General features: G+C 52.0%; 8 protein-coding genes across 8 annotated transcripts; 7 read left to right on the forward strand and 1 right to left on the reverse strand.

Annotated features, from left to right (window-relative positions):
- Window positions 1–664: 664 nt before the first annotated feature.
- AA0111_g4906 (ATP synthase subunit beta) lies at window positions 665–1,797 on the forward strand (the record flags this gene model as incomplete). Its single annotated transcript, XM_028650959.1, has 6 exons — window positions 665–675; window positions 742–893; window positions 944–957; window positions 1,018–1,104; window positions 1,158–1,517; window positions 1,567–1,797. 6 exons carry the CDS (start codon window positions 665–667, stop codon window positions 1,795–1,797), a joined length of 855 nt encoding a protein of 284 aa, XP_028507649.1.
- A 242-nt stretch (window positions 1,798–2,039) lies between these two features.
- Window positions 2,040–3,296, forward strand: AA0111_g4907 (hypothetical protein; the record flags this gene model as incomplete). Its single annotated transcript, XM_028650960.1, has 1 exon — window positions 2,040–3,296. One exon carries the CDS (start codon window positions 2,040–2,042, stop codon window positions 3,294–3,296), a length of 1,257 nt encoding a protein of 418 aa, XP_028507648.1.
- Window positions 3,297–3,403: 107 nt separating this feature from the next.
- AA0111_g4908 (ATP synthase subunit beta) lies at window positions 3,404–4,321 on the forward strand (the record flags this gene model as incomplete). The annotated part of the gene is made up of 4 exons (XM_028650961.1): window positions 3,404–3,441; window positions 3,497–3,561; window positions 3,617–4,192; window positions 4,242–4,321. 4 exons carry the CDS (start codon window positions 3,404–3,406, stop codon window positions 4,319–4,321), a joined length of 759 nt encoding a protein of 252 aa, XP_028507647.1.
- A 2,633-nt stretch (window positions 4,322–6,954) lies between these two features.
- Window positions 6,955–7,761, reverse strand: AA0111_g4909 (hypothetical protein; the record flags this gene model as incomplete). Its single annotated transcript, XM_028650962.1, has 3 exons — window positions 6,955–7,053; window positions 7,118–7,314; window positions 7,494–7,761. The coding sequence occupies 3 exons, from the start codon at window positions 7,759–7,761 to the stop codon at window positions 6,955–6,957; spliced, it is 564 nt and encodes a 187-aa protein (XP_028507646.1).
- A 1,964-nt stretch (window positions 7,762–9,725) lies between these two features.
- AA0111_g4910 (Glyceraldehyde-3-phosphate dehydrogenase) lies at window positions 9,726–11,017 on the forward strand (the record flags this gene model as incomplete). The annotated part of the gene is made up of 5 exons (XM_028650964.1): window positions 9,726–9,737; window positions 9,796–9,845; window positions 9,901–9,964; window positions 10,078–10,762; window positions 10,815–11,017. 5 exons carry the CDS (start codon window positions 9,726–9,728, stop codon window positions 11,015–11,017), a joined length of 1,014 nt encoding a protein of 337 aa, XP_028507597.1.
- Window positions 11,018–12,726: 1,709 nt separating this feature from the next.
- Window positions 12,727–15,875, forward strand: AA0111_g4911 (Histone deacetylase; the record flags this gene model as incomplete). The annotated part of the gene is made up of 9 exons (XM_028650965.1): window positions 12,727–13,336; window positions 13,384–14,413; window positions 14,462–14,573; window positions 14,624–14,716; window positions 14,765–14,856; window positions 14,905–14,984; window positions 15,038–15,153; window positions 15,270–15,407; window positions 15,645–15,875. The coding sequence occupies 9 exons, from the start codon at window positions 12,727–12,729 to the stop codon at window positions 15,873–15,875; spliced, it is 2,502 nt and encodes an 833-aa protein (XP_028507598.1).
- Window positions 15,876–17,174: 1,299 nt separating this feature from the next.
- AA0111_g4912 (hypothetical protein) lies at window positions 17,175–18,481 on the forward strand (the record flags this gene model as incomplete). Its single annotated transcript, XM_028650966.1, has 3 exons — window positions 17,175–17,570; window positions 17,619–18,289; window positions 18,352–18,481. 3 exons carry the CDS (start codon window positions 17,175–17,177, stop codon window positions 18,479–18,481), a joined length of 1,197 nt encoding a protein of 398 aa, XP_028507515.1.
- A 1,170-nt stretch (window positions 18,482–19,651) lies between these two features.
- Window positions 19,652–20,964, forward strand: AA0111_g4913 (hypothetical protein; the record flags this gene model as incomplete). The annotated part of the gene is made up of 2 exons (XM_028650967.1): window positions 19,652–20,442; window positions 20,496–20,964. 2 exons carry the CDS (start codon window positions 19,652–19,654, stop codon window positions 20,962–20,964), a joined length of 1,260 nt encoding a protein of 419 aa, XP_028507599.1.
- Window positions 20,965–21,274: the final 310 nt, after the last annotated feature.

Consider the following 21,274-nt stretch of genomic DNA (forward strand, 5'->3'; position numbering starts at 1 on the left):
GGAAGCCAGTCACGGGTAATAAAACCCTCATACCTGCGGTCGACTGGATAACGTTTTCGCCGTGCGGTCGAAACATAAATTTCTGAGACCAAGCCAGAAATATGGAACGAGATACTAATAGTGACGGCGATCTTTCCTTTTCCACACTTGGCGAGACGCCTGTTGTTGGTTAATAGCCAGATGCCTGTTGTTGATGGAAATATGCCTCCCCTTTGCAGACGTGATGTCACTAAGAGTCCGCTATTTGTTCTGCTTTGGGGACCAGGCGAAGGGCTCAGCGTTGCTCATAGCATAGGGATACCACATCAACTCTCTCTTTTTGTGGTTTTGTTATCCCGAGGCGGATATTCAATCGGGGCGAATCGGAAGGCGGGGAGGCGTCGTAACATCAACGGAGAGCATGGTTGTGTAAGATTGAGGTGTGTTCATGAGAGGTCGAGCACTCCCGAAGAACATCGGCAGGATAAAAACGTGTTTGGGGTATCGTGGGTGAGTTTACGATGCGATCCTGGGGTTGTCTCCTCGCCATCAACTAACCTCGTGGGCACTAGTCGCGCACGGATCTCTTGGAACGCCGTCCGCTTTCCTTTCGAGCTGTGAGAAGCTCTTTCCTCACCAACCCACCCTCTCTCCACTCACCAATCCGTCTACCACATATCTCACAATGCTGAAGAGGTAAGCCAACCGCCCATTGAGTCCAATTGATGATGAATTGAGATGGACTGACGCCTATTTCGACAGTGGGATCCAGCAGGCGCTCCGCGCTTCCATGCGCAGGCCGGCCATCCGCCGCAGCGCATTTTCGCCCATGAAGAAGAGCTTCGCCCCCGCGCTCTCCACCCGATTCGCCAGCACCGACGCAACAAAGGATGGCAAGATTCATCAGGTCATTGGTAAGTTGGACAGGTATATATTCTAAGCAACCAGTACTAACTAAAGCAAGGCGCCATCGTAGACGTAAGACATGGGAAAACTTTTCATTGCATCAAGACAACGGCCGCTGACTATTAACTGCAGGTCAAGTTCGACACCGAGCAGCTCCCTGCTATTCTCAACGCCGTCACCACCCAGAACGGCGACCAGAAGCTGATTCTCGAAGTTGCTGTAAGGACGCCAAGAATTGAAGAAGTGGGAACAGCATCACTGATTCAGGACAGCAACATTTGGGTGAGAACGTCGTCAGATGTATTGCCATGGACGGTACCGAGGGTCTCGTCCGCGGTTCCAAGGCCACCGACACCGGTGCCCCCATCAAGATTCCCGTTGGTCACGGTACCCTTGGTCGTATCATGAACGTCACTGGTGACCCCATTGACGAGCGTGGTCCCATCAAGGCCACCAAGTACGCCCCCATCCACGCCGACCCCCCGGAGTTCACCGAGCAATCCACCTCCGCTGAGGTCCTCGTTACCGGTATCAAGGTTGTCGACCTGTTGGCTCCTTACGCTCGTGGTGGAAAGATTGGTCTCTTCGGAGGTGCTGGTGTCGGAAAGACTGTCTTCATTCAGGAGCTGATTGTAAGGAGACACATTGTCTACTGGCTGAGCATTAGCTAACGGCAGACAGAACAACATCGCCAAGGCCCACGGTGGTTTCTCCGTCTTCACTGGTGTCGGTGAGCGTACCCGTGAGGGTAACGATCTGTACCACGAGATGCAGGAGACTTCCGTCATTCAGCTTGACGGTGACTCCAAGGTCGCCCTCGTCTTCGGTCAGATGAACGAGCCCCCGGGTGCCCGTGCTCGTGTCGCTCTTACTGGTAAGTATTCCTTCCATCTGTATCCCTCTCACCTGTAAAAATTTTCGTTGTACTTTCCTTCTGGCTGAGGCCACCTTCCTTCCTACCACCACACCCACCTCTGTGCACAACCGCACCTGCCCTATCCCACCCACCTTCCTGAGGGGGCCTTCCTCAATCATGGCATTCGTCGTACGATGGCATCGCGTCACACGATGGCGTCAACACGCCCGTCTCTGCTCTATAGAGACGGTTGTTGTGACGCCTCTCACCTCTGGTCGTCACGCCGCACACCCTCACCATGGTCCTCGCCATGGCCGACGACAGCCTGCCGTATGACGGTGTGGCGTACAACAGCGAGAAATACGAGAGCCGAGTTCACCGTGAGCTCGAGGCCGACGAGGCCGAAAGTACTTTCCAGGACTCCAGAATCGACGAGGGCGATTCGGACGGTGTCCAGCTACTTCAGCTCAGTCCCCTCGCTCAGCTCGTTGACGACCTCACCTTCAACATGGTCAACATTCCCGCTCCTCCCTGGTTCATCAACCTTGACTTTGGTGCGGTCTTCGCCGAACGCCCTTCTTACGACAGCATCGCTGCTTGCTCGCCTCTGACCTTCCCTCCCAACCTCTATGAGGTATTCACTTCCTCCACACCTCCTTCGATCGACTATTTCAAGTCGTTACCTCCAGCCACTCCCACGCTATGGGGCATCTACGCGATCGTCATGGCAAAGTCTGGCTGTGAGGATGGTCTATACATTGGCTCTGGGACGAACAGTGACCATGGTGTCCTTGTTAGGGTCAACCAGTACAAGCCAGGCGGTAGTGCGCTACCTCGCTTCGTCAAAAGGGCTTTCGAGCAAGGCTACCACGTCGCACACCGTGGCCTACTCTGCTCTTCACCTCTACCTACCCCAGGCCTTGCTCCAAGGGTGAGAGCCCGCTTCCTAGCCCTCGAAGCTCTCTTCACTGCTCTGTTCTTTGCCTCCATCCCCGCCATCACCGACTCATACTTCGAGCATCTCCTTCTGTGGGAGCGAGACATAGTCACATGGAAACCCTTATGCTCTCACTTGCCCCTCAACGAGGGCATAATGGGTGACCTTCACATGAGTATCGAGGAGCTCGAATTGGTCGCTGCTAAGCGCCGGGAAAGGGCTTCCTCACCCACTCGTCTGGCTGTGTTTGCAAGGCGATCCGCCAGGAACAGGGAGGAGGCCAAGGCTACCGGCATGTACCACTGTGATGTCTGCGACATCGATTTGCAGGGTCCGCTAGCACTCGACAAGCACTTGAAGTCCACCTGGCATGCTGATCGGGTGGCTGGCGTCCCGATACCCGATCCTCACAAGTACAACGACAACCTCAAAGCTCAGCGTGCTGCCCGCAAAGCGAACAAGGAACACTGGTGCTCGGTCTGCAACAAGGGCTTCGGCGAAGACTGGTCCCTCACACGCCATAAGGAAGGCACCCGTCACAAGGCCCGCGCGAAGAAGGCCCGTGAGAAGAAGGCCCGCTCGAAAGGGCTTTCCGAGAAAGGGCTTTCCGGGCTCTAATCGAGTCACACGATTCTTGGGCCAGCATCCCTATCTCATGTCATCGCTTCTCATTGTTAATCACAACGCATCTCACTCATCGCCATTGGCGGTCCTATCAGTACACTATGCTAACCACAACATCAACAGGCCTCACTGTCGCTGAGTAAGTCTTGAATACACCGTGAACATGACTGAACGTAGCTGACATAGGATTTCAGATATTTTAGGGACGAAGAAGGCCAGGACGTGCTCCTGTTCATTGACAACATCTTTCGCTTCACGCGTACGTTGTCCCCATTCCACTCTGCACAAACTCGGTTACTGACTTTTCATTACAGAGGCCGGTTCCGAGGTGTCCGCTCTTCTTGGTCGTATCCCCTCTGCCGTCGGTTACCAGCCCACCCTCGCCATTGACATGGGTGTCATGCAGGAGCGTATTACCACCACCACCAAGGGTTCCATCACCTCCGTCCAGGCCGTCTACGTGCCCGCTGACGATTTGACTGACCCTGCCCCCGCCACCACCTTCGCCCATTTGGACGCCACCACTGTCTTGTCCCGTGGTATCTCCGAGTTGGGTATCTACCCCGCCGTCGACCCTCTTGACTCCAAGTCCCGTATGTTGGACCCCCGTGTCATTGGTCAGGACCACTACGACACCGCCACCCGCGTTCAGCAGATTCTCCAGGAGTACAAGTCGCTCCAGGATATCATTGCCATTCTCGGTATGGACGAGTTGTCGGAAGCTGACAAGCTCACCGTCGAGCGTGCCCGTAAGATCCAGCGTTTCTTGAGCCAGCCTTTCGCTGTCGCCCAGGTCTTCACTGGTATTGAGGGCAAGCTTGTCGACCTCAAGGACACCATCCGATCATTCAAGGCTATCTTGACTGGTGAGGGTGACGACCTTCCCGAGGGTGAGTCTCGACTATCTCCGCATTCATAGCGTATAACTGACATTTCTAGGTGCTTTCTACATGGTTGGTGACTTCGAGTCAGCACGCGCCAAGGGAGAGAAGATTCTTGCTGAGCTCGAGAAGTCATAGACGGACTTTGATGGTGGGTGAAGAGTCGGCCAGAGTGTCTAGTGCAATTCGCTGGTAGTCTCACTTTGTACAAAAGATATACCTCTGAAACTGTGGGACTTTTAAGCGGGTGCTTTGATGCGTGGCTTCCTGTAACTTATCGTGCATGAAGAGACCGCTTTTTCTTGTTCAACGCACCTCAGTTTTCCCCTGCTCGTGATATATGCTCCTCTAACCACGGGAATACAGTTTAGTATCTGTGTTCGTGATCTTTCTAATAACATCGTTCACTAGCTTAAAGAGAGAAATTGAACATCTCTTTAAGCAAAATACTTATGCCTACTACAATGAAGCGTGTAAAGACCTTCCTAGACATAATAGAGAACCTAGAAGTCTACAATGCTATTAGTCTTACTAGACCTTCTTCTTAGAAGTTAACGTAGGCGGTAAACTAGAGTTTGTTGTCTCTGTACCCGTTTGAGTTTTCTATTGTATACGGTGGTTCTTGGTCTAGGGAATGGCTGCGACTTGATTCAGGGATATATGTTGATGCTCGTCCAGAGACATGTTCCAGGACATCATTCCTCACCGCTTGATGATATCAATTCGACGTAATAGCGTATTTTGAACACACGTGGTGATGTTACTCTGTTGAACAACAGGTGGCCATAAGTATAGTTCTTCTCCTCACGCCTAGAAACCGGTTCTCAAGCCTAGGAGCAAACACTGAACTAAAGCGGGGGGCTGCCGACGTTGGAAAAGAGCTTGGGCAATATACATACAGCTTGCGATCGATGTAAAGGGTCTAAGTCGAGGAATTTGTCCATAGTGGTTATAGGTGTGTAGTAGCCAACGCACGTATGCTGTAACCCGATCAGTCTTAAGCTTGGGAGATCACCCGCTTTCGCCCTTTCCAATACAAGAACTGCTAGATGCCGGCAATGTGCTGGGATCAAGCGACAGATGAAAATTGATTCAAGCTACTATGCTATTGATAGCAAGAATCAACATTGCAGCTTACCAAGGTACTAGGACATAAACGACCGAATATGAGGAATTGTGATAAATAGTCGAAATCTCACCATGGGCCTAAAAGTACATGGACTCATCTGATGCGTACTACATGACACATAATCGAAGTAGTAGCGCCGCATTTAAATCTGCTCGTTAAATCCAATATCGAACGTTCTCCTTGAAGTACCTTGCATATGGTTAAGTGCTTGTGTACATCCTTATCATCTTTCCATCCTTCCTTCAACCAAGTCAACGGCATGGATTGTCTTTCAAACAGTAGATGCGTAGAGCAGATCATTGTATTAGAATCAATACAACAGGCTTCCTAAGTGTGCCAGCAGTTTCGAGCGTGGCCTAAAGTAGTCAAAACTGCAAGCACTAGTCACACATCTGAACAAACTCTCTCGTGAGCGGTCAGGAAGGTATTGCTTCAGTTATGTTGAATAAAGAGTGATGCACATGTTGGCGATATTTACATGACTGGTTGTTGTGATTCGCAACAGATATTGACTGGCAAAGCTCCGATCGTCAGAAAACCTTTGGTGGTCATGGTCTATATTCTACTGGAACCAGAATAGTATTTGGTGTTCATTGGTAGCCATTCACATGAAGGTTGCAGATATACATGAGCACTACACGGGCTCAGCTCTTCAGCTCAGGACTCAGCTGGACTGCAAGTAAGCTTCGCACTCTAATGTAACCGCGGCCGCGGTCTCACTCTCTGTCCACGGCTAAAAGTATGCTATCACGAAGCTGACTTGTCTTCATCTGGTGTGTGCTGCAGAGATTACCCTCGGCCGCGGATGTGGTAATGTACGCTCAATACCACTATTGTCAGTTGTGTAACAGATCGCCTCTGTACCATCGGCTCTATGCATATACCCATGCAAGTCTGAGTACGATTCTATGCTTATGCAATCACTACTTGATACAACATGGCATTAATGTGGCGTGTTGTTATTGCTTTTGATCCACTGCTTCCTTGTTGCACCTCTCCGGATTGCCACATATACCACCCGATGTATATGCTTTAGGGTCGGTGCTCTGTCATGTATGCTATCGTGCTGATGTCGTTTGTGATGACGATTTTGCAGGCGGCTGTGCTTCAAGAATTCGTTATCATCGGTAGCGTTGGGGTCTTTAGTTGGGAGATAGAAGGGCGTATTCATTTTCCAGATGGTATGATGGAGATGACACAAGAGCCGTTCGTCGTCCAACATAGGCGATACGAAATGTCCAATCTCATCTGTAGGCTGTGACGCGCGTTCAACTGTATTCGAGACATTCGGGATAAACTATATAATGTTAAGCATGTTAGTCGGTACATTTGGTTAGTTGTCACTTGGCTATCGTGGTACAACCTGACGTGACGAGGGTAGATGGCCTTGATTTGAGAGTTGGGCAAATCGTACAGCGTGCCTCCTACACGTGATCGAAGTTGAGAACCGTCAGACAAACGCGAAAAGCCTCTAGATTTCTGTACAATGAGGACTATTATGACAGTGGCCGATCGACAGCCGTTCGTAACGCTTTCGATCTTGTTGTATGTGACACAGACAGTACCAAACGGAAATTGACCCAAGGAAAATGTGGTATCGGTATTGGTATGGTGATTGTTGTGACTCTTCTATTCGGACTCTTTACTCGTCGTTGAGCTTCTGGCCCGCTGGGAGATCCTTCTCTGACTTGCTCTGTACCATCATTCCCTTGTAGCCGGTGATGGGCTCGGTTCCTTGCGACTGTGACGTGTTAGTACTGATACGTACACAAGGGGCGCTTGATAAAAGCGTTGGAGCTACGCACCTTCATGTACTCCTCGGTGGCTTCTTGCCACTCCTTTGTCATGGTACGGGGTCGGATGGGGCTGGCGAACATGCGCGTGAAAGCGAAGACGGCAAAGGCACCGGCGATGACGGCAGAAGAGAGGAGGAAGACGTTGCGGCCCTCATCCGGAGGCGGGGGTCGGCGAGGACCGTGGGGGCCAAAGGCGATGAAATAGGCTGTATGCAGAGCATGTTGTCAGTGCAATGTTCATATCGATAATTTTCCGGTACGTCGCGATGACCTCGCGTAGCGCGCACCAGATGCCGCGGGCTAGCTCGGGTACCTCGTTCATAACAGAAGATACGTCATAATAGCTCTCACGACATCCAGATGCGCCTCATGGGATTGTACGCACCGGCCTTCTTCTCCTGCATGGTCAACTCCTTCCAGTCGGTCTTCATGCGGTCCCTAAGTGTCATCCACAGGTCGGCCTGCTCCTGGGGAGGCATGTCCTCCCATCGCTTCTCGATGTTGGCAAGGGTTGGGTTGGAGATGGCGTGGGCCTGGCGGGATTGCTGGAGCTGGCAAGCTACCGGGGCAGCTCTGGGGAGAGCGGTGCGGGTCGCGGTCGATGACATGGCGGCAGCCGAGCTCGAGGCCCGGATGATAGATGAGCGCAGCATGGCGGCGGGCAGAGTGGAGAGTGTCGAAAATTGAAAAAGAAAGGGAGAAGCTTCCCGTCGAGGGACCTACAGCTGCCAATGGATCGTGGTGGTGATGGAGTCGATGGTGGGCCAGGAGAGCTGTCTTGCAAAATGTGGTTGCGGGAGGAACGCCAAGGTGGTGGAACGATCAATCTTCTGTGGCCCGAGCGCCCCAGTCGACCTAACGCCTAGCTCCTCATTGGCCGCGATAGCCTTCTATCGTGGGATGTGAGAGCCTCATTCGGATTCAATGCAAGGGTTACCATGAGGCCAACGCTGTCTGATGGCGAGAATAGGACTACAATGACTGTTTTTGAAGCATGCCCTTCACTGGGCGGCTCTTGTACTCTACCGAAGTGATACACCGGATCCGGACATGTGTAGATACCGAAGTACGGTGGCAAGGAGGTCCTCTCGACACTCGAGCATTTCAACACTATCTTCACGGTCGCCCTGATTCAGATGCGGCCGGTCAAGGGCCTTTGCTGGATGAGTGTATTTGCTTTCTATGTGAGCTGTTCGGCTGCCAGCGTCACCTTTTGGGCCGAAGCAAGTATTATGATGTCGCAAGAAATAAGACAAGACGCTTCGGACGTGTTGACTCAGGCGCATCAAAAGACCTGGATTGACTTATATAACTTATACGCATTCGCATCACTCCCCTATCTGGGTACCTGAATGAGCACGTAACTTGGAGCAGAACGCTCGCAAATTCCCTCAAGCGCGGGGTAGATCAGTGTTGCAAGGATCGGACAACGCAAGTCAATGGAGTCTGCGTACCTGCAAACGTCGTTGGAAACTATTAGCTACAAACACTGCACTCATCTTCCAATTTGCATGGTAGACGCGTCTGAATTGCTGTAGCTGTCCCGTGATCGGAGGGTCGGTGCACCCCAAACATGTCGGGGCCGGCATTGGCCTACATCGTCGTCTGTAACTCCGAGCTTGAGCTCAAGCTGTAGCTCGAGCTTTCCTTTGCCGCAACAGCTATATGCAGGTACCTAAGCACTTTGTTTAATCGCCGTAGGCCCTGGCGATCATGTGGCGGGCTTGAACTGCTTTATAACACAGCTCTGTCCATTATAGTGCCATCGTGCCGGCCGCGGATACGCCACGCCTCATCTCAAACCATACTCGACTTTGCCTGGCGGAGAGAATCTCGGTGGTGACACAAAACACTCGCCTCCCCACGAACCGGTGATCCGATCAGACTCTGCTGCGCGCTTTGCTTTATCTTATCGAATGACCAAAAGATCCTGCCCACGAGAGCGACAACGGCTACCTAACCCGCGCAGAGGTGTTTTTGATTGCTAGTCTGTGCTCCCGCTGATTACGAGATGCACATGTACTTCTTTCGTAAGAGTTTTGATAGAGTGATGTCCTGCGTGGCGTGCCGGGCCTGTATGCCCGGACAGCCGTATGCAGTGTCTATGCGAGGCTGCGAATACAGTATCACCAGAGCACTTGGCGTTTCAGTCACGAAGGCGTCTGGAGACATTTACAGGTGCCTCGGTCAGGTTACCCTCAGGGTGGTTCTGCCCGAGCTGCCCGCCTTGCTCTCCGGTGTAGTCCGCGGCCTCGTGTGATGGCGATATGCGCCCCCCGAGGCTGTAGACAAACGTACTTGGCTTGTCAAGCAGGTAGCCGGCCGGAAGTGTGGGAGGGCGCAGAGGGTGTAATTGGGCCTAGGCGGTGCTGCATATCGGATTACAGAAAAAGAACTAAAACCTGTGACGTCCTCAAGCTGGTTGCTATTTAGCTTGCCCCTCCCTCACCTGGGCACCCCACCTTAGCCCAGACCCAACAAAACACTGCGCCCGACACAAAACTCTGTCTCTCACCACTTCTACATCAGCTTATATCCTATAAAAGAGTGAGCTCTGTTCAATTGCCTTCCTTCTTCCTCAGCTTATTGACTTTCGCAGCACTACACTCAGTTCATCATGGTTGTCAAGGTAAGCTTCATCCATTGTCCCGCTGGGTCAGGAGACAGCTGCTAACATGTCCTCACAGGTTGGTATCAACGGATTCGGTCGCATTGGCCGTATCGTCTTCCGCAATGCGTAAGTTTCGCCTAACTCGTCGATACAATCTACCAGAGCTGACCGCATGCCACAGTATCGAGCACAACGACGTCGACATTGTCGCCGTAAACGACCCCTTCATCGAGCCCCACTACGCTGTAAGCTTCCCCAAGCACCCACACTACAGCCGCGGCCATCCAAGTTGCGAAAACAGTCCTTGCGATGCGCTAGAGCTCCTCTGTGGTCGCAGAATGCAGGCTAACACATTCAGGCCTACATGCTCAAGTATGACAGCACACACGGCCAGTTCAAGGGTGAGATCAAGGTTGACGGCAACAACCTGACCGTCAACGGCAAGACCATCCGTTTCCACATGGAGAAGGACCCCGCCAACATCCCATGGAGCGAGACCGGCGCTTACTACGTCGTCGAGTCCACCGGTGTCTTCACCACCACCGAGAAGGCCAAGGCTCACTTGAAGGGTGGAGCCAAGAAGGTCGTCATTTCTGCTCCCTCTGCTGACGCCCCCATGTTCGTTATGGGTGTCAACCACGAGACTTACAAGTCTGACATCGAGGTTCTCTCCAACGCCTCTTGCACAACCAACTGCCTTGCTCCTCTTGCCAAGGTTGTCCACGACAAATTCACCATCATTGAGGGTCTCATGACCACCATCCACTCCTACACTGCCACCCAGAAGGTCGTTGACGGCCCCTCCGCTAAGGACTGGCGTGGTGGCCGCACAGCTGCTCAGAACATCATTCCCAGCAGCACTGGTGCCGCCAAGGCTGTCGGCAAGGTCATTCCTGAGCTCAACGGCAAGCTCACCGGTATGGCCATGCGTGTTCCCACCGCCAACGTTTCCGTTGTCGACTTGACTGTCCGCATCGAGAAGGCTGCGTCCTACGACGAGATCAAGCAGGCCATCAAGGAGGCTGCTGATGGCCCACTCAACGGTAAGCTCTCACGTTCGAATTCTATCTGAGCATCTATTCTGACGCATTGTAGGTATCCTCGGCTACACCGAGGACGACATCGTCTCCACTGACTTGAACGGTGACAACCGCTCCTCCATCTTCGACGCCAAGGCTGGTATCTCTCTGAACAAGAACTTCGTCAAGCTTGTCTCCTGGTACGACAACGAGTGGGGTTACTCCCGCCGTGTCCTTGACCTCTTGGTCTACATTGCCAAGGTTGATGGCAACGCTTAGGAGTCAGGACAGAGCCAGGCATTGCCTAAACTCTGAGTTCATTTCTTTATGACCGACTAAAAAGATCGGACTACCTTTGGCTAGGCGCGGACACCGCGGGGATGAAAATAGGGTTTGACCATGAATGCGTTATGCTAGACATGAATCAATGAATAATAATTGTCACAAACAATGCTTCCTTTGACCAACTGAATGTGAAGTGACATTAGAGGTCCTGTCGTCCGGATGCATGGCAGTGGAGCTGCCCCTGTCGATGCATTTTCTAGCGCTTGTTTACAAGCTAGTTCCCGAGGTACGACTCTCAGGCGAACATATACATGTACGCGGATCCCTTTTTCCCGCTTAGTTCCCGGTCTTTCGTTTACGTCCCGTAATCTGGCGAAAGATTTTGCGGGGAAGAACGGATGTTCAAGGTGGCTTCCGTGATGCGGCATCCGTAGGCATGGAAGTGGTTACTATCGGCTTTGCGGTAAGATGTAGCCATGCTGAGAAGCCGTTCAGCGGATGCATATGGCCTTAAATTCTACAGGTTCCGAAACGTCAATTCTACTCTGCGAAGGCACACCACTTCTGGTCTGTGAAGGCACACAATGAAGCATCGTGGTATCATCGACAAAGAATACTGGGTAGACACGTGGCCTTGCTCTACTAGCTTTCGAGATGATCGTGCTGAAAAGTGGATGGTAAGACTAGAGAGTCACCTGTCACGGCGGGCTCCTTCTCTGCGAAGTCTTCTTCCATACTCTGTCCATGCTCTTGTGATATGCGTTCAGAAGTGAGAGTCGACGGATAGCGCTAAATACCTTGGCATCGCTTAGTCATACAATGGATCTTGACCGCGTAGGGAACTCGCATTGCTACGCTCCACCTTATCCTCTACTTTGAAGCCAAGCATCAGCTATTACAGAAAGCAAAAATCGGTTCTTTACTCTTAACCCACATCGAATTACTACAGCGTCGGCATCACGTAATTAAATAGCGAGCGTGAGTGAACCCCGTGGCGGTTGATGATCCATCTTTGACACGACGCGACCAACAATATTATGACGGAGCTCGTCTTTTCTTAGCTTATAACTTCATGCAGGAAAGGCTATCCCGAAATTAATACCTTTGTTATATTCTCAATTCAACTTAAAATGAAGTATAGCGATTAGCTTTAGGGTACTTTTCCTGCACGAGGCGACAACTTGAAAAAGACGAGCTTATCTATACCATGTCTATGCGTCAACGAACTCTGCTTACGGAACTGCAGGGCAAAATAAGCCTACGATATTGAAAACAGCGCATTAGTACTAAGGCTTTGTGCCTTCACCTGACAATAGCGGCGAAGTGCGACTCCAACCACATTCTACCAAATCATCAGCAACTTATTGGGTCTCAATGCGGTAGCAACCTTGCCAGTAAGTGCCTGCAGTCCTACCAGTATCAAAGAAGCATCTCAAGCAAACATGCAACTTCTTCGCATGGAGCAAGCATCTTTGTATACTAGGTTGCCGACACTCAACGTATTTCCTAGTGCTCCAACCTACTCATCTTCTAGCATATCTGGTGACTTATCTGTTCAGCGTACTTTCCCAAAGTCATGGACTCGTTCAGATAGGCCATGTGACAATCGCGTGTGCCAGTCTCGTCGCTAACGAACATATATAGCTCTCAGCCGGCGACTGTAAGCGAGGCGTTTGACGTCCGCTTTACCCATCTGCGTAGTCATGGACGACGAAGACTATGCTATGGAGGAAGACACTATCGTCACTTCCACGGAGCTTAATGGCGATCATGTACCAGATACCATTAACCCGAACGAGCTCTTTCGTAACAAAGGACCAACATTGTCCAAGAGAGAGCAATTACCTTTCCACAGTCCATCGAAGAATACCTCGTTCCTGCAACCGGGAACCATGCAAAGCCAATCCGGATCGCACCGAACAACGAAGTCACCGAGTGGGTGGTCGGATAAGATGAGCATGTCGCGTCCCACTCCTGTTCGGCGCTCAAGTCCGCAGGTTCGCATACCCCCAAAGCCAAGATCTTCCCTCCTTCCGTATTCGACCAACAAAACAGGCCTTGTGTATGACTCTCGTATGCGCTTTCACGCGGAGCTTCCTGATATGAATCTAATCGACGATATTCATCCCGAGGATCCGCGTCGCATTCACTCCATCTACGAAGAACTCAGGGAAGCTGGTCTAGTGGCAACAAGCGATACGGATGAGGACCAAGAAGACAAGTGCTGGAGAATAATGACGCGCTTTGCTACGAGGCCAGAGATCCTCCTTATACATACAGCAGAGCATTACGCATTCGTGGAGTCGTTGCAGCGTAAGTTCACAACCACGTGTAAAGATCGCGACTGACCGTGTCATTAGATATGACTGCAGAGAACTTGAAAATAGAAGCTGATTCTCGTGACTCGATCTACTTCAATCATGCGACTTATGACTGCGCCAAGCTCGCAGCTGGTGGTGCTATCGAGGCGTGCAAAGCGGTAGTGCAAGGAACCGTGCGCAATGCAATCGCAATTATTCGTCCTCCAGGTCACCACGCGGAGACCAATCAGCCCTCTGGGTTCTGCATTTTCAACAACGTCCCAATAGCCACCCGCGTATGTCAGAATGACTACCCGGAGACCTGTCGTAAGGTCTTAATCCTTGATTGGGATGTGCATCACGGTAATGGTGTTCAGCACGCCTTCTACGATGACCCAAATGTCCTTTACATATCCCTGCATGTCTACAAGGACGGAAACTTCTATCCCAACTTGCCAGATGGCAATCTCGACTATTGCGGTGAAGGTGTTGGCGAAGGAAAGAACGTAAACATTCCGTGGGCTGAACACGGCATGGGTGATTCGGAGTATCTCTATGCTTTTCAAGAAATTGTCATGCCTATTGCTACTGAATTCGATCCAGATCTTGTCATAGTCTCGGCGGGTTTCGACGCGGCTGAAGGAGATCTACTGGGTGGTTGTTTCGTCACTCCGGCATGTTACGGCCACATGACGCACATGCTTATGCGACTCGCGAAGGGGAAGATCGTAGTATGCCTTGAAGGTGGCTACAATTTGAGATCAATAGCACGCTCAGCGCTCGCTGTAACGAGAGTACTCATGCTGGAGCCTCCGGATCGCTTGAGTGACGAACTCTCAGCTCCAAAGGATAGTGCAGTCTACGTTGTCGAGAACGTGAAACGCCAGCATTCAAAGTATTGGAAATCGCTCTACCCCAAACATCTGGACAAAACCGACCCTGGCTATAAGGATACGTTTCGATTGCACGAGGTCATTCGCGAATGGCAGAGCCAACGACTGTCTTCAGAGCACTCAATGGTCCCGCTTCCTACACTGCAAATCAACAAGGCAGGGTTGGCGCAGACCTTCGAGCACAATGTTATCGCTACGTAAGTTCATTGAGGCTTCCGCTAGCTGCTGATGCTGAAACCCTACAGACCAAACTTTATGGAACGACATCCTCTGCTCGTGATCTTCCATGACCCGCCGAGCTTCCACGACCATTCTGATCCGGTAACTGGCAAGAGAGAGTTACACAACACATGGCTTGTAAGTACATTTACAGTCCTGTACTGTGTAATTGCTGACTTTGGATGAAGACTGATGTTACGAAGAGGTATATTGACTGGGCCATCAACAATGACTTCCAGGTCATCGATGTCAATATTCCGAAAGTCGTCACAGTCGAAGATGTGAGACTGCAATATGCTTATCTCAGGAAAATCCGCTAATGACTTCAGTCGATCATCGGCTACATGAAATCCGAAGATTCTGCAGTTCGAGCACAGCAAACTCGCGAACTTGCAGCGTATCTATGGGAAAACTACATCGAGTAAGTTGCTTAGACAGTGCTCACGACTACTTTTTGACGTCATACCAGACCAAACGATGCAACACAAGTGTTTTTCATGGGTATCGGAGACGCATATCTTGGACTGGTCGACCTACTGAGTCACAATGGTAAGCGTCATTTCCCGTTTCTGGCAGTTTTTTTCAGGCTGCTGACTCAATAGAAAACTGTACCGACCCCGATAGTCCGGTCGAGTGCTTGATCGGCTTCGTCGGAGAAACGACCATTCAATCGATAAAGCGAGCCACGGACGACACAATATCAAGCTGGTACTACTCAGTAAGTACGATCACGGATCACATCATAGAGACTACCACGGTGGTCCTCATCAACAACAAACCCCGCTAGCACCACAGCCTGACAGATACCATCGTGGCATCAGCTAACATTTGCAGCATTCCATGATCTTTGTGAAGAACAGCCACTTCGTCTGGAATCCAAGTCGCCAACGTAAGATGCGCAAGAAGCTTGGCAATCTTATCCAATCACCCAAAGATGGCTTAGACGACATGCTTGAGCAGCATCTGGAGGAGGTACAGAACCTCCTTCTGGAAAAAAAGGGTAAGGTAGTCACTTTCAAGACAGTTCAGACATCAGACTGACGTTTCAGCAGTACGTTCTTTTTCTCTTTTTGTTGCGTACAGTACCCAAGGGGAAATTAGCAACAGCATCTGGTATCCCAATGCCTACACACGTAGCCTTGAGCCGACGTTCAATACCCCCCTGCCCATGTAAGAGGCAAGCGTACTATTTGGACTAACATCTAATAGGGCGAATTCGACGAGATGAATGACCTTTCCAGCCGTACCGATGAGGGACCACAGCACATGGCCACGGGATTGCGAAGTCCACCTTTACCAAGCGCGTCACAAAAACCCAAGCGGTTCGACCCTGGAAATAGGCAAGAAGGTGCTATACTGAAGAGCCCTAAGATGCCACAAATGGGCTTGTTCAGTGCGAGTCCTGGTCCAAGGAGTCCTATCAAAAGGCCGCCTTTATGAGCTGGCATCAATTGTGTCCATTGCATGGCCTGGTGTTTCTGCGATATGTCGGTATGCGCTCGCGCTTTGGCGGAATTAGTATCTCTCTTCAATTGTACTATGGAAGCGATGTCTCATTTCATATGTGTTGAGTACGCGCTTTGAATTGCTCAACCTGTAGATATCGATAATACGCGTCTTCTAGAGGGCGACTGCGCCTTGAGGGCATGTGTTCGATGATGAACAGAGTGATGAGTGAAGATCTATTGACAATTCTGCAGATGCGATGCAAAATCTCGGTGCAATTGTCCGCTTCAGGATGTTCGGCCTGCCTCGCTTGCAAAGCAGCTAATCATGATGCCAACCGCTATCTAGCCCTACGCCTGGCATCCTTCCCTCCACGCTCGCATGATCCTCCACCCACCGTAGCAATTGCTCCGCACACGTAGCGCATGGCCATCTTCAATCAGCATGCTGCGCCCAAGCCATGAATGCGCCAAGTGGTCGGGCCCAGGTTTTTTACCAGCACTAAGCTTACTCGGGGTTAGCGGCTCAAATGCTCGATGCTCATTCCTTGACGACAACTCAGCTGTGCTCCACCGTATGCCAGCTCGTGCACAAGGAAGAACTAGAAGGCATGGCATCTGCGAACAGCGCAAATCGTCGAATACACCCCGCGTAAAAGAGTTGCTACGCGCCCTTGGCCATACGATCAGGCTGGAAAGAGATTGTCAATAGTCATGCACCGAGCGGCGCAGTCAAGGAAGAGTTGACACGGAAATAGCTCGAGTACCCGTGGACCAGCATCAGCGCTAGCTACCGTTACACATATCCAACCTCCCCTCAACCGTCTTTCTTATTCCCTGCTGACATGCTGATGGTCCGCCCCGCTGGTGAATCTACCAGCATCTAGCTGCGATAGCTGTACGCCTCAGGTGCGCCTGGACAAGGGCGCACCTGCTAGATCGGCATTGTGGATTGTGTTGATTGGTGAAAGGGAACGAACAAAGACTGCTTATGATGGTGGATACAGGAGGGTGGCCTATCGCCTGGTCCGCTATCCGCACCTGCGGCTGTGGGGGCTGAAAATGGCGGTATTCGATCTTGGGCGAAAGAGTGACTTAAGGTTGTCGGTCAGCCTGCTGTGTTGATCTCGCTCTGTTCCCCCTCTTTGAGCATTCCATTGCCAGCTGAACTGCTGGTATTATACTGCTCTTTTTTTCCGACGACCAGGAACCCGGGACCGTGGGGAAATCACGACCTCTGCGCGGAAATCGGTTCTTGCTATTGTACTCGCCTGATCCTCGTACAATTGTCGCCATGAGACGCTCATGGACAGCAAGGCTAGCAGCTACGATTGCTGTTAGCCATAGCTTCTCTCAATTCGCCATTGCACAAGACCTTATCTCATTAGTCTCCCAATCGGCATCACCAACACCCACAGCTTCGGAGTCGATAAATTCGTCGAGCGCAACACCAACCTCCTCTGGCGAACCAACAGTTCATACTATCAAGGCTGGCTCCGGAGGTTTTAAATTTGACCCACCAGAACTCCATAACGTCTCGGTCGGCGACATCGTGACATGGGAGTTCTATCCACCAGACCATTCGGTTGCGAGGGCAGAATGGCAGTCAGCCTGTGTACCGTATGAATACACTGGGAAAGATAAGGTTGGCTTTTGGTCGGAGACGCAATGGGTGAACAACACCAATGAGGTTTGTCTCCTTGTGGAAGACACAACGAATATACTGATAGGTCTTTAGCTCACATACTTCAACGTTACGATCAACTCGACGGAACCCATCTTTTTCTATTGCGCAGCACCAAATTCATGTTTGGGTGAACACATGGTAGGCGTCATCAATCCAAACTCGACACAAACTCTGGCATCGCAAGTTCACGCGGCGGCTGCGGCAGACTTTCAAGTAGCACCCGGTGAACCAATTCCTGCTGAAGCAACATCAACACTCTCCAATGCCCCCACATCAACTGGGACCACTACGCCAGTTAGCGGAGGCAATGGTGGCGGTCATACCCTGTCCACTGGCGCTATAGTTGGCATAGCAGTGGGCGGGGTGGCCTTCTTAGCAATCTGCGCCGCTCTCTTCTTTTTCGTCGGTCGATCTAAGTCACTCAAGGAGGTCATCAAACGACAAGACGCTGCGAACAACCATGACCCACATATGAGCCAGCAGTACGGCGGCTCGAGTTACGGTCATGGAGGGCTTGCGTCGCCAGGCTTCCAGCCGTCAACCCCAGGTTATGCTACACCACCACCACCACCAGGACACCATTCAGACTATGGGTTCAACTCGCCACCACAATATGGGCAGCACAGCGTAGGGGAGCAATATCCATCTGGCTGGTCGAGTCCTGGGCAGCAACATGGTCATCTAAGTATGATGAGCAGTGTCAGTGGGATGTCGCAACAACAGTAAGTGGTCTTGAGTGTAGATCAAACCTGGCTCGGACGTGCAAGCTAACCACTGTGTTCAGGATTGACCAGTTAAAGTATGCACAGATGAACACGCAACCTGTTGTAGCAGAATTGCACAGCCCGCCGCTGGAACAACAGTCCTTCTCGGCCGAACTGGAAGCACCTGGGCGTGACAAGCCGAGAGGTTGAGTGGATGATGTAGATATGAATTATGATCCTGTTTCTGTACGCAACGTTCGTTGATACTATTTGAAATAGTGTAGTGCATTGCCGAAGAAAAAAGACTCGTGTGGGAAGCGTGATACAGCATGAAACGTTATAAGCAGAGGTAGTCCATGTTGCACACACACCGACCTGAGACTAGACTGGACCCGGAACTCTCGGCAGCTATAGGATCGGTCTGGCTCACGGTGAACCATACAGCAACGAGCATATTCACGTATTGTATCTGCAATCGCCACACTATACGGATTTCGGCCCTTTTTCTGGTAAACCCTGCCAAGCGCCTCAAATGTCGTCGAGTGATGTTGTGGCATTGTACAACGTGCTCCGGCAGCCAACGGCTAGCGACATTGAGGTACCAGTTTATCGCAAGTAAATAGCAGCATAGGGGCCGCGGATTAGCTAATATGAGGTTGCGAGTTGGACGAGTCGCGGACAGGTGGGTACCCAAGCGCGTCAGGATAGAATAGTTGCTTCTTGATGGGCCGCCATGCGTATGACCCTTGCCAGGCTTTGGGTACATGGTGAGATAGACGGGCAGCCTGTGTAGTCTTGATGAAGATATACGACGGCCGCGCTATGGTTACCCGGGCTTGGATGCTCCGATCACTGGTGCAGGTTGGTAAAAGCAAAATCTCTCCAAACTACTCGAGTCTAAACTAGCGAGCGCGGAAGCTAACGATCGGTCGTCATCTTCTGGAAATTTTGATGAAAGGATCTCCCCTCCATGTGTAGGGCTTAGTTGCGATTCATTGGCGGTCAGCAGCTCCGCACGGCAATGACGAGCATGCTGGCGCACAGGGCCGACGCCCCTACACACAACGGGCAGGGAAATGCGGTGAAAGTTGCTTGCGGGTGGGCAGAATAGGAAGAGGCAGCGACGGCGAGGTATGCAGTTTGTCAACCTTGGAAGCGATGGATGTGCAAGGTTGGCCTGGTAGCCTACTAAAATCCCCGGACGTCACACGTGCTATCGTCGAACGCCCGCCAGCCAAGCCCTTACATCGCTGCCACGCTCACGCCAGATGAAGCCTCTTCCGCGCCCGTCCTCGATGGTTCCTTTCTTCCCCACGTTGCCAAAATGATCCGATATTGTCATCTTCCTCCACCCTAGGAACCGCTACCCGGCCCAACGACATGATCACTTCCTCACCCACAATCTCGCAACCTCCCTCGCCGAACACGACCTTCCACACGCCTAGCCACCGCCCGTACCATGCCTCGAGACGCACATCGGCATCCTCCAGCGCCCACTCGCCCCGCTTTGCCGTGACCACCGTACCCTCACGGCGGTTCGACGCGCCGCCCACCCCAAAGCCCGCCTTCTCGGCGCCGTCCCCAGTGCCCGCCTTTGCGCCTTCCCCCCAGGGTCGCAAGAGAAGCTACGCAGACAAGGGAACACAATACTCGCCCTCTGGGTTTCCCCCCACCTACCGGCCCCAGCCCAGCGACAACACCAGCGCCGATAACGGCGCCGACACTATCGCGCTCGACCACGACCACGAAGACCAAGAAGCCGGCTCGACGTCTTCGAGTGCTCCCGCAATTGCGCCTGCACAGCGGGGGGATACCTCCGCCGCACCTGTCGTCACGGAGCCTCCCGAGCCCCAAGTGCGGGTTACTCCGCAGCCCGTGACGCCCGCCTACAATGTACAGCCCCAGGGTCGCCGCATGTCGCACGAGAGCGCGCGTTCGGAAGCAGAGCCAGCCGCGGTGCCCAAAGAGTCCAGCACTGTCCTGCAGGTCCCGGCCTCGCCCGCTAAGAGAGCAAGGCCGCAGGAGCCCGACGTCAAGGTCATGCCTCTTCAGTATGAGACGTGCGATGTGAAAGACCTCGGCGTGCTCATCTCCGACATGCTCATGGAGCTGGTGCGCCTGAATGACGGCTATCCGCTGCGGGATGGAACGCTCACAAGATTCCATTCGAGGTGCGTTTATGCAAGACTGACTGAACAAATGCTCGCTGACATTGACCCCTTAGAGCCCCGCCTGGCATCTCAGTACGCGACTACCTTTCTCGTCTTATAGTGCATGCTACGCTGTCTCCGCCCATTCTCCTCTCCATGGTCTTCTACGTAGACAAGCTGTGCGCCATGTACCCCGCTTTTACAATCAGCAGCCTTACCGTGCATCGCTTCCTCATAACTGCCGCTACGGTCGCGGCCAAGGGCCTTAGTGATAGCTTCTGGACCAACAGCCTGTACGCAAGGGTCGGCGGCGTCAGTGTTCGTGAACTGGCGCTATTAGAGCTGGAGTTTCTGCGGAGGCTCGAATGGCGCATTGTTCCAAAGCCAGAGGTACTCGTAGACTACTACAAAGGCCTGGTCGACCGCGGGACTGGATACGTTATAGAGAAAGAGCCGGAATCAGGACCGACTGTCAGCTCAACCCAGATGCCCAATCCCACCGGATCTGCGACAGGCATACACACTAATCAATCAGGCGTATAATAACAGAGGCACACGATGGTTGAGCAGCATCATGCCACAATCCCTAGCCAGCTCACGAAGTTCTTCCAGATGACGTTAGCAGCTCGACTCTTGGGGCTCGTGTCGTTATTATGAGATCGCAGAGACGACGTCATGGGTTGTCTTATCTATTTCCAACACCAAGCCACACCGTGGCCGCCTTTGTGTGGAAGGTTCAGGAGACGACTAGCTGAAATATGATGAGCTGGCGGGCCTGACTCGGCAGGAGAGTTATCTATCTCCTAGAGGGTCTCCGCCAACGGGGTGTCTCTTTGAGCTGTCGGAGGCACAT

The sequence above is a fragment of the Alternaria arborescens genome (assembly GCF_004154835.1).
Source record: "Alternaria arborescens strain FERA 675 chromosome Unknown contig_9, whole genome shotgun sequence".
Taxonomy (NCBI): Eukaryota; Fungi; Ascomycota; class Dothideomycetes; order Pleosporales; family Pleosporaceae; genus Alternaria; species Alternaria arborescens.